The sequence below is a fragment of the Poecilia reticulata genome, linkage group LG4 (genome assembly GCF_000633615.1).
Source record: "Poecilia reticulata strain Guanapo linkage group LG4, Guppy_female_1.0+MT, whole genome shotgun sequence".
Taxonomy (NCBI): Eukaryota; Metazoa; Chordata; class Actinopteri; order Cyprinodontiformes; family Poeciliidae; genus Poecilia; species Poecilia reticulata.
The window spans coordinates 2,150,141-2,162,142 of NC_024334.1; the positions used below are offsets into that span (position 1 = coordinate 2,150,141).

At 37.4% G+C, this 12,002-nt stretch overlaps 1 protein-coding gene across 1 annotated transcript; it reads left to right on the top strand.

Moving 5' to 3' along the window:
• The first annotated feature begins 1,023 nt into the window (after positions 1-1,023).
• On the top strand, positions 1,024-11,462 carry meltf (melanotransferrin). Its single transcript, XM_017304534.1, has 14 exons — positions 1,024-1,123; positions 2,308-2,490; positions 3,603-3,759; positions 4,965-5,032; positions 5,102-5,286; positions 5,724-5,889; positions 6,687-6,838; positions 6,919-7,015; positions 7,082-7,276; positions 8,246-8,399; positions 8,592-8,659; positions 8,733-8,920; positions 9,454-9,646; positions 10,543-11,462. The coding sequence occupies exons 1-14, from the start codon at positions 1,048-1,050 to the stop codon at positions 10,602-10,604; spliced, it is 1,944 nt and encodes a 647-aa protein (XP_017160023.1). The 5' UTR covers positions 1,024-1,047; the 3' UTR covers positions 10,605-11,462.
• Positions 11,463-12,002: the final 540 nt, after the last annotated feature.

Sequence of the window (12,002 nt, forward strand, 5' to 3'; positions counted from 1 at the left end):
TGCCAGGCCATGAGCAAGGCTTTCTCCCAAGTCTCCATCCGGCCCTCCATCAGCTGCATCAACGGCCCAGCCGTCCAGGGCTGCATTCAGAAACTACAGGTGGGATTTTGGCTGCTACCTACGAAACAATAATTTACTATTTCTGACACAAAACACGGCACAAACCAAATTATTCTGGTCTAGTTTCCAGTGTAAATACCTTAGTTCACTTGAAATAAGATAAAACTAACTTACAGGTAAGTTTTCAGCAACACGTAGGAGCTTGTTTCAAGTCAATAATTCCTTCTTATTGATGAGAAATGACCAGTTTCACTGATTACTAACATGGRAAAATGTCTTCTTACAAGTGAAAGAACCTTCCACTGGAACTAGAACTGGGTTGCTAGGTAACGGGCTGAGCTTGGCTGGGGTTGCTAGGAAACGGAGCTTTAAAATAACTGAAATAATCTGCCGACTAKAACTTTTTCATCAGTGTTAAGGAATTTTTGACTTAATATTAATGAAAAAGTACCAGTTCCACAGGCCGATTATTTTACTGAAAACAAGGTAAAAATAATCTACCAGAAAAACGTATACCTTTAAAATAAATATCAAGGAATTTTTTCCTTAAAACAAGCTCAAATGTATTTCTGAAAAGTTACTTGCAAGTTCGTTTTGTCATATTTCAAAGGTACAAAGATATTTGCACTAGAAATTAAGGCAAAATTACTTGGTTGTTTTGCAGTGAAATAATCCGTTAGATTAAAAAGTCAGGATTAATATCAGGTAGCGGTCAAGTTCAAGTAAAGCTGGAATAAACTGTAACTGTTTATTCACAAAACCTACTGTTGATGCTAAACAGTGTTCTTTTTCTGAGGGATGTGACGTTTTAGATTGTCTAAAGCTTAATAAGTACCAAAAATAGCAGAAGCAACAACAAATATTGTCTCTTATTATTTATTAATTGCCCAATTCTTCATTTTTCTCTTCTTTTTGCACTTAGACTCAAAACATTCCTATATATGCTGTTATGTCTCWCTGCAGAAAAAAGAAGTKGATGCCTTGTCCATGTCTGGCTCTGAGATCTACAATRCGATGAAGACTGCCACCTTCAAGRTGGCCGCCAGTGAATCAAAGAATGGTGGTAAGACTCAGCTTCTTCATTCAAATGTGATTTGGTGAGATACAAAGTTTGCTTTTCAGTATTTCTCTYCCTGTCCTGCCCTAAAAACAGAATATACAAATTGTTATTACGGTAGTTCAACTTCTATGAATGTAAAACCTTAAAATATTATTGAGAAGTTAAAGCATTCAGGCTATTTTTTGTACTTATATCATTATAATGACTGATTGCTTTACATATCAGAAATGTACATTGTGTCTTGTTATCAGAAAATGGTAACACATTATATATGTGGAGATAACTTAATATCTGGAGTATTATCTGGGTGAGTTGTAAAATGTTGATGTATCTACATKGTTAGTTACATCACCTGTTATATCTGGATGGTAATCTCTGTATTGCATGTGGTACCTTTTGAAACCTTACTGTACTTTGACCATTAAGAAACTGTCAGTGCTCTGATGATAAGTCTGCAGAACTAAAGGTAAATGGTACCATACAGGTTCATGTAGAGGTCACAAATTACACATGTACACAAAACTTAATGTAAAAACAAAAAATTATAATTTCGCAATTGCCGTGTTTCCATAAAAAAAACAAAACGTAATTAAACTCACACTAGGTTTATTCAGCGATAAGTCATTAAAAAACATGTCTTACAACTACTTCTTGTTGTCTTCTTCGTGGGTTTCGCCAGTGGCAACATCCGGTTGTTCATCATGTGTATTATGTGATTAAAAATAAAAAATCTGTTTCCATTGCTGTTTGGGAAAATGAACAAATTTCTATACTGTCAAAAACCACCCCATCCTAGCAGAAAAACGAGATTTTTAATTGCTGTTTCCATGATGTAATTTTATTTTCGAAATATTAAATTGCGCAGTTATATATTCAATGGAAATGCAGCTTATATTCAGTTAACGTAAGAAACAACAACACAATTTCGCTGTTTGCATTAAATAAGAAACGCAATTAAAACCACTTGAGAATAAGTAAGTCAGTAAAAAAACATGCCGCCAACGTCCTCCAAGTACTTCCTGCTATTTTCTTCTTCGTGGGTTTCACCAGTGGCAACATCCGGTTCTGGATCACGTGTCTCGTGGCGCGTCAGAACTTTTTTGTTATCGAAAAACGAGTTTTATCGAGTTGCTTCCAAAATGTCAAACTCGCTGCTCGCTTCAGTTGTTCCGCTGTTGTTTCTCCAGATACCAGCTCCTACTACGCCGTTGCTGTGGTGAAGAAATCTAACTCCGCAATCAACATAAACAACCTGGCGGGGAAACGGAGCTGCCACACCGGGAAGGGGCGAACTGCTGGCTGGACCATGCCGCTGGGATACCTGATCGACCAGGGCTTCATGTCTGTGATGGGCTGCGACATTTCAAAGGGTAAGAAGTACAATTATTTTGGATGCATAAAGGATAAAGAGCGCATGAACAGAAAATGTTGTGAAACAACTGCTATTTAAAACATTCATTACTACTTTTAGTTGCTCGATTTTTTTATATGCAGACATGTTAAACAAATTATGTACCAGAATTTCTGCTCGTTTGAGAGGAAAATGGGATTTCTAATATTGACTTAAATAAAAATAAGGTTTGAGTCGATGATGTAGTTTTGTTGTTCTACAAAAATTACCAGAGATTCTTGTTTTTTATGTAGGGTAAATTTCACTGACGTCTCATTTGGCTTTGTTTGTGTGTTTTGTTCTTTTCTTATATTTATTTGTTCTTTTTTCATAGCAAATAGATCGTGGATACACTGCAACAACACAAAATCTTTGATATAGTTTATGGTGAAAATATCTTACAAAGTTTGAAATAAGACAAAACTAGCTTACATGTAACTTTACAGCAACATATAAGAGCTTGTTTTGAATAAATATAAGTGATATTCCCCATTGCAATTGTTGAAAAGCAGCCATTTTGAAAACTGCTGCAAAAATTTGACACTGCTTGCCACTTTTGCCTGTTTTCCCTGTCAAAGCTGAAAGATTAATATTTTTGAAAACCAATTTTGGCTACAAAAGTTTCATAATCCATTTTAATTATTATTCTTTCAGTTGTTTTACTTATTTTGGATATTAAAAATGTTTTCCAATTCCAGTGGTAAGAGTTAATTAGAAATTAAACATTTTTTGAAGGGGCGTACTTCCATTAATATGCCATCAGTAGTTGAAAATGGTCTCAAATGGACAATATTACTGTTTATCGCAATAAGTTCTGGGATAATTTATCATCCAGGAAAATTTGTTACAGTTATTAGCAAGTTATTAGTGAAAAGGTTTGCCACTGAACTAGTACGTTTCAGCAATACTAAGGAATTACTGACTTAAAACAAGCTCATATGTTTTACTGAAAAGTTACTTGTACTTGTTTTATTTCAATCTCACCAAGATATTTGGCTCAGAAACTAGAGAAAAAAACTTGGTGAGGTTTTGTGCGTTTGCAGCGTGAGGCCAAGTTAAGTGTTTTTTGCTTTTCTTTATGTTTCTCGTCAGGTGTGGCGAATTTCTTCGATGCCAGCTGCATCCCTGGAGCTAACGAGGCTAGTGACCCGGCGTCTCTGTGTCAGCTGTGCAAAGGAGATGGAAAAGGACAGCATAAATGTGAAATGAGCGAGCAAGAAATGTACTACGGCTACGAAGGAGCGTTCAGGTAGCACAGGCATTCATTTTATCAGTCAGACTTTATTCACAAAGCACCTTTTTAAAAGCCAGGTGTGATTAAAAAGTGCTTTACAGAGGTCAAAAGGAGAAAGAAAAACATAAAAAAAACAAGCATACAGACAACACTGCAAAAACACAAAATATTACCAAGTATTTTTGGTTTAGGTTCTAGTGCAAATATCTTAGAAATAAGACAAAACTAACTTACATGCAACTTTTAAGCAAGATATTGGAGCTTATCTGAAGTAAATAATCCCTTAGTATTGATGAAAAAGTGCTGGATTCACTGGCAGATTATTTCACTTATATCACTGCACCGTTACCTAGCAACCCCAGCCAAGCCCAGCTTGTAACCTAGCAACCGAGTTCTAGTTCCACTGGAAGATTAGTTCACGTTTAACATGGGACACAATGTCTTATTAAATAATCCACCACTGAACCATTTGAAAGAAGGCAGTTTAATTTTACATGTTTGACCAACATAGTCAACCTATTATTATTATTATTATTATTAATAATAATCATTTTCAGTTTCTTTATCATTTATTCTACATTGGATGTTATTTTTGTTGTACTGACAGAACAAATTAAAGTTGTTTTTGCATGTCTGATCAAGCTTGTGAAACTGTTGGTGTGTTTAAATGTGTCATACATGTGCAGAGTTATAAAATAAATTGGTAATTTAGTACATTTATGTTTGCTTTTAAAAAAATGAAACATCTTCAGTTAATTCAGCGGCATTTCTCTGTATCAGATCGATATCAGCTGATACTAAATCTAGATATCCGTATCGGTATCGGAAGTGAAAACGGTGCATCAGTTCACCCCTAAGAGCAACTATGGTGTTCAGTAAGGGTCAGTTTTAGATATATTGGAAGATGCCGTGTTAAATAAACTAGTTAGAGCATTTTGGTTCAACAAATACTTTCAGGAAGAGAAGATTTGTTTAAGTTCTCTTTAGTTTTTTCAGTGTTTTAGAAGAACGTGATGCAAATATGAATCTAAATGTTCGTTTCTAAATATGCTTGAACCTAAATATTTAAATTAAAAAGGAAAAATAAAATGAGGTCACTGTTTTAGGTGTTTCTAAAGAAGTAAAGGTGCAAAGATTTTTGAACATTTTGATTTTGCTGAGGTTTTCTGACAAAACTGCAATTTAAAAACAGAATCTGTTTGTTCTGATGTTTTCTCTAGATGTTTGGCTGAAGACGCTGGGCAGGTGGCTTTCATCAAACACGATACTGTTACAGAGAACACTGACGGTGAGGACTAAGACAAGCTTCTGAGTGTTTGTGATAAGTAAACTGGCTGAGCTGTTATTTGTGCTGCAGGTCACGGCCCGTCGTGGGCCCAATCCTTGTTATCGTCGGATTTTGAGCTGCTGTGCAGAGACGGGACCAGAGCTGCGGTCTCCCAGTGGAGTCGGTGCCATCTGGTTCGCGTCCCGTTTCGTGGCGTCGTGGTTAGCAATGACATCACTCCCTCTGTGGTTTTCAACATGCTAAATGAAGGCCTGGTACGTAAAAAGTCCCACAATCCAACTCAAATGTACCTAGCAACCCCAGAGAACTTCAGCACATTACCTAGCAACCCCAGAGAAGCTCAGCCTGTTACCTAGCAACCCCAGAGAACTTCAGCACATTACCTAGCAACCCCAGAGAAGCTCAGCGTGTTACCTAGCAACCCCAGAGAACTTCAGCACATTACCTAGCAACCCCAGAGAAGCTCAGCCTGTTACCTAGCAACCCCAGAGAACTTCAGCACATTACCTAGCAACCCCAGAGAAGCTCAGCTTGTTACCTAGCAACCCCAGAGAACTGAGCAGACCAAATTGTTATTATGTAAGAATCATTTTGTGTAGAAAAATGTAACGAACATGTTTTGTTTAGTCCGTAGGTCGACCCTGACCCGTTCAAGGTCACCTTTAAGAGAAACCCTTGTCTCTTTTTTTAGGCAAAGTCAGATTTCAACATGTTTTCTTCAGCGGGTTACGGTGGGGAAAATCTTCTGTTCTCTGACTTAACCACCAAGTTTGAAGTGATGGAGGCCGACGACCCGGTCAGGTGGATGAGCACCAACTATTACAACGTCAGGAAAGCCATGGACTGCACACCTCAAGGTGAGCTGCACCGCTAACACCTCATTTAAAGCTAAACAAGCTAATGCTAACGTTTCAAATAGCATAAAAAATCACAGTAATCCATTTAACTAGTTTATAACGTTTGTTACAAGAATGTTAACATGAATTTGTTTCCCACAAAACAAAAATGATAAAACCATAGAACACGTTACATTTACTCTGTTACTAGAGAAACTTTTTACTTGAGTAATTGTATCATGAAGTATCTCGACTCTAACTTAAGGAACAACTTTGTTTTAACCATAAACTCACCAGACACAGACACACACCTGTAGTTTTTGTACGTTTTACATGGAAATAAATTTATTTAGATACATTTTTCTTTTGCTGGATTTTGTAATTACGTTATTTATGTGACTTATTTTCATTTTGGTCCTTAAAATACCAAAATTTCCTCATAAATTCCTCATAAATTGTATAGTTTCTTTTGAACCGTAATAAATGAAATATTGACCAATGTGTAATGTTGGCACAATCTGATATTTACTGGTTTTCTCAGTTGCTGGCTGCATGATATTTTGTTACTTGTATTTTTGTGTTTTTAAAGCTCTTTGATTTGACTTGTTGCTGAAATTTGCTACACAAATAAACTCGATTGATTGATTGATAAGTTTATGTTTTGGTCCGTCTTGTTAACGCAGCACTTGAGAAGCTTTTTCACCAAATACTTTTTCACTCTTATTTGAGTAATTTCGTGGATGGCTACCAGTTTCTCGGTGCTCAACCTGCCGCCTCTGAGTGAAACAGAGCAGAAGGTAACTGRGGGTTTTTTGCAGACATCCCCTCTACCATTCGATGGTGTGTTTTGTCGAGCGGAGAGCAGCAGAAATGCGCCGATATGGGCGTCGCCTTTAAGAGCAAAAGCCTCACTCCCGCCGTCAACTGCATCCACGGCGCATCTCTGGCTGACTGCATGACCAAGATCAAAGTAACTATAACTACATCATATTTAGCCGTGCTGCTTGCATCTAAAGAATGCTGCAGCCTCCCATCTTCATAATGTTGCAGAACAACGAGGCGGACGCCATGACGTTGGATGGAGGGTACATTTACACGGCGGGTAAAAACTACGGCTTGGTTCCCGCTGCAGCCGAGAGTTACACAGGTAACAGAAACCAGACGCCATGTTTCCTCAGTCCGGCTCTCATGCGTCCCGTTTTCTCCTTTCTAGACGAGCGTGACGGCTCCTCATACTACGCAGTGGCAGTGGTGAAGAAAAGCAGGGACGACATCCGTAACCTTGACGACCTGCGTGACGGTCGCTCCTGTCACACCGGCTACGGTCGCACCGCAGGCTGGAACATCCCCGCGTCCGCGCTGATCGAGAGAGGACTGATCAGCCCGAAAGACTGCCAGGTTCCCCAAGGTCAGCGCAGGAGCGTCGATCGATTATATCGATTATATTGATTATATCGATTATATCAATACCGGTGTTGGATCCATACTTTATCCATTTGTTTTTGTATTTTAGTTTCTAGGGCTGAAACTATTAATCAGATTAATTGATTATTGAAATGCTGGTTTAGTAATTGATTATTGGCGTACAGAGTTGGGTAGGATCTAGTTACATTTACTTGAGTAACTCTTTTGAAAAATGTACTTTTTGGAGTATTTTTACTACGCTGTACTTTGAGTAGTTTCATTATAAGTATTTCTGCTCTTAATTGAGTAAAATTTCTGGATTTTCTTCCCACTGAGTGAAAAACAAACATGTTTTTACCAAAGATTCACCAGAAACACCTCATGTTTCTGTTAAAGTTTCATCGGTTTTTTTATTGAAAGAAACTGATTTGGAAAATTTTCCTTTCGCGTGATTTTATTTTATTTTATTTTTATGAATTATTGTAATTTTTGTTCTTAAAATAGCTACATTTCCACTCAAATTTACATTTTGATCCATCTGATGATGTAATTTTTAATATTAAGTGATTGATTATTTGATCAGTTACTTTTTACCAAATACTTTTTTACTTTTACTTGAGTTCAGTTTTTGGGTCATTAACCACCTCTGAGCTGAGAACAAAATAAATATGTTTACCCAAAACTTCTGTCAACAAATGTCAATTTTAGCTTCACTTGTTGTAAATTAGGCGAAATTCTTCATGGTAACTTGTTGCAGAGCAGATACAAAAAAAAAAATACATTATTTTGCATTTTTAACTGAAACATTTACAAATAGATTGTGGCGTCTCGGTGCTTTCAGCTTGGTGATTCTGTCAGACGGTACAAAACGTTTGAGCTGACATTAAAATCCTCATTTGGACTCAGATTCTGGTGACTCCGGTCCTGAACTGCCCTGCTCATCTCTGTGTTTTCTGCCTCCTCTGATTGGTAGCGGTGGGAGGATTCTTCGAGAAGAGCTGCGTTCCTGGCGCCAATCTGCACGGCTTCCCCAAGAACCTGTGTGATCTGTGTGTGGGAGACGACTCGGGCCAGAACAAATGTGAAAAAGGAAAAGATCGGTACGACGGTTACGACGGGGCGTTCAGGTACCGAAACCAATCCTGGTGTTTTTAACACTTCTTCAAATAATGTTTTGGTGTTTATGGAGCCCCCTAGAGGACATGGGGGGGAATTTATGTACTTTTCTCTCGCAATAATTTACTAGTTGTGTCATGAAACAGAGAGCTTTTCCGCTACGTTTTTATTTAAGGTGTAAAAACGGTAATTTTCTCACTCAGGTGTCTGGCTAGCGGCGACGGAGACGTGGCTTTTGTCAAGCATTCCACTGTCTTCCAAAACACCGACGGTGAGAAACCTTTCAGAAATCGTCTCGGAGGTTCTGACGGCTCCAGGAATTAACTCGACCGTCGTCGTTTCAGGTCATTCGTCGGAAAGCTGGGCTGCAGGTTTGCTTTCGACAGACTTCCAGCTGCTCTGCTCCAAGGGAACCAAAGCCGAGGTGTCCCAGTACCGGCTGTGCAACCTGGCCAGGGTTCCCTCTCACGCCGTCATGGTGCGACCAGAAACCAACATCCACGCCATCTACGGGCTGCTGGACCGCGCACAGGTCAGGACAGTCCACAGCTCAGTCAAAACGGCTAAAACTTTGACTTAAGTCTGGGACAACACGTATTATTTATAATAAAAATGAATCTTTCTCTAGAAACTGAGATTTGTCATTTCACTTTTTGAATTTACATTACAAAAATACACGAATCACAATGTTCCCACTAAACCAGAAATATAATTAAAATTACATGAATAAGTTTGTTCACGCGATGTGTCATGAAAAACTACTTCCTGTTGTCGTCTTCTTCATGGTTTCTGCCAGTAGTAACATCTGCTGTTAGATCATGTGACTTGTGTGATTTGGAAAAAAAAGTTTCCATCACAGTTTTGCGAAATAAAACCAATTTTGATACGGTCAAAAACTACCTCATCCTAGCACAAAACGAAAAATTTACTTTCAAAATGTCAAATTGCACAACACAACTGGTGTTACTGTACAGAAAGACTTTATGATTTAAACCAGACTTTAACGCTTCGGCAGTGATTCTGTGGTTCCTCCAGTTTCCTGCATTTCTTCCTTTGTCTCTGCAGACCCACTTCGGCAGCGACACCGGTTCTGGTTTCAAGATGTTCGACTCTCAGGGCTACGAAGGCTCAGACCTGATTTTCAAAGACTCCACTGTTCGCATCATCGGCGTTGGCGACAAAAAGACGTACCAGGAGTGGCTGGGTCAGGATTACATGAACTCGGTGGAGGACCTGGAGTGCAGCTCCTCCAGCACAGGTGAAATTATTTGGTTTTCTGAGAGAAACATTGATATTCAGACTTATTAGCAAAATTAATCAGACAGATTCTACTGTAATCCATGGATTCCATTTAAATTCTAGTTATGAAATGATGCAATCAAGTCGAGTTTATTAGTCTGTTTCTGAGGAAACCCTGCCAGTTGTATGGAGTCGCTTAGTTTGCTGCAGTCTTATAGCAGCAGAACTTATTGATTTTGCAGTTCTGAAKTTTATAGATATTCCACATGCTAAGCTGGTTTTAACAGGGAGACGCCCTGATCCTTAGTAGGATCAATATTAACAGAAAAATAAGTAAATTTACGCCCCAAAAACTGATTTCTTTTTTTTTATTAATCTCAGAAATGTTCTAGAAAAAACAAAGAAATTTCAGAGTTTCAAAAGTTGAAAATTTGCAAGAACAAAAATCAGAAATTTTGAGATTAATCTCAGAAATGTTTGTGGGAAAAAATGTGGAAATTTCTGAGTTTTAAAAGTCAAAAAATTTCAAGAAAAAAATTTTGATTTTGGCATTGATCTCAGATATTTTCTAGAAAAAAAGGAATGTTTTTATCTCCAAAAGTAAAAAAAATAAAAATTACTAGAAAATATCAGAAATTTTGAGATTAATCTTAGAAATTTTCTCTAAAATATCTTAGAAATTCTAAATTTGAAAAGTGGAAAATCTGCTAGAAAAAAAACTTGTAAATGATTAGATTAATAATAAACCGATAATGAATTTACATATAAACCCCAAAGTGCTGATTAATCTTAGAAATGTTCCTCTCTTTTTTTCATTTTATAACTTTTTTAGCTCAGAAAAAGTTATGTTTGCCAGTCTATTAAAATAGCCCTCATATAAAAATGAAAATGTATATTTTCTGATTTTCGTTGCAGCCGTCTCGCTGCTGCTGCTGGTTGCGTTGCTCAGCCTCACGTTGACCAACGTCTGGATGTAACGCCGCAGCGACTCCAGATTCACCTCCACACCTGTGTTTCTTCTTCACACACATTATCCCACACTCTCAATCACCTCACCATCACTTCTCTTCCTCTTTTTCTTTCACTGCTTTTCAACTCGTTTGATTGCGGCCTAGTTAAATCACAGTTTGTAGCTTCAGGCTAGTTGCTTTCTAGAAACCCAATCCAGTTTGTTTGTGTGTTAATTTACAATCTGGGGACAGAAGAGCTGATTGGAGCAACAMAGAGAAACGGAGCACATTGTGTTTGTTTGGCAGAGATTTGACAACATGTGAGAAGAAGACGGAGGGCGCCATTTTGTTTACGGAGGGTGGGTTGCCATATCAGTGCGTATGCTGCCACCTGTTACATTTACACAGGGCCTCGTCAAAAAGCTGATTTTTAAAGTTTACAAAGGCCACTTTAAATAGGTTACCATCATATTTACCTCAAAGGAAATTCACTAAAACTCAGCAAAAACTTTGGTTCAGTTATTATAAAAAAATGAAGCTTATTTCTCACTTCTTCTGACCAAAACAAACAAATCTTCATATGTTTCTTATTTTTGTTGCTCCATTTTATTTTGCTTTAAACTGCTGATTGTTGTGTATTTTCCTACAATGAAAGMTTTATTTTTATATGACGTTCAGGTGCCATATCAGTGTATATGTACTGACTCATGCTGTCAGACGTTGATGCATTCTCTTCCTTCTGATAGAGATTTATTTCTTTGTGAAATGATGAAACGTGTGACTAATATTTAGTTGCCAGGCCAGTGTGCCTGCATAAGTATTACTGCATTMAGCTGCTGCTGTTCTGTGCTTGTCTAAATTAAATAAACATGTAAGCGAAATGAACTGAGTCATGTAATTTATTCTTTAAAGTATTTGACATTTTCTCCAACTATGTCGCTGCTTTTCTTATTTTGCTGTTTTTTTAAATGTTTCCTTCTCATTTCCATTTTCTCCAAGTTTTATGCTGAATGTTTTTGCTAAATGTCTAAAAATACAAATTARTAAATTAAGAAAGTTGGTGGAATAATTTCCGATTTGATAGTTTTTCTCACAAACCTCAAAATATTGCCAACTCCAAATTGTCTTTATATATTTTGCATCTTTAGTCACTTTGGAAATAATCTGTCATAAATTAGTCTTTATTTAAACTGTAATGGCAGATAAATTCATTATATACACATACAGATACATCTTTACACATTTAAAAACGTTTCCAGCAGAATATGTTTTACAGTAGAGCTGCAGCTCTTTGGCAGGACGGCAGTTTGTGAACTGCACACTGAAAAAACTATTTAAAAAACAAACATTTTGTGTAGATTAAGGTGGCTATAAATAAAAATGAAGCTAAAGTCACTATGTTAAAGGCATTTGATGATGTTTCAA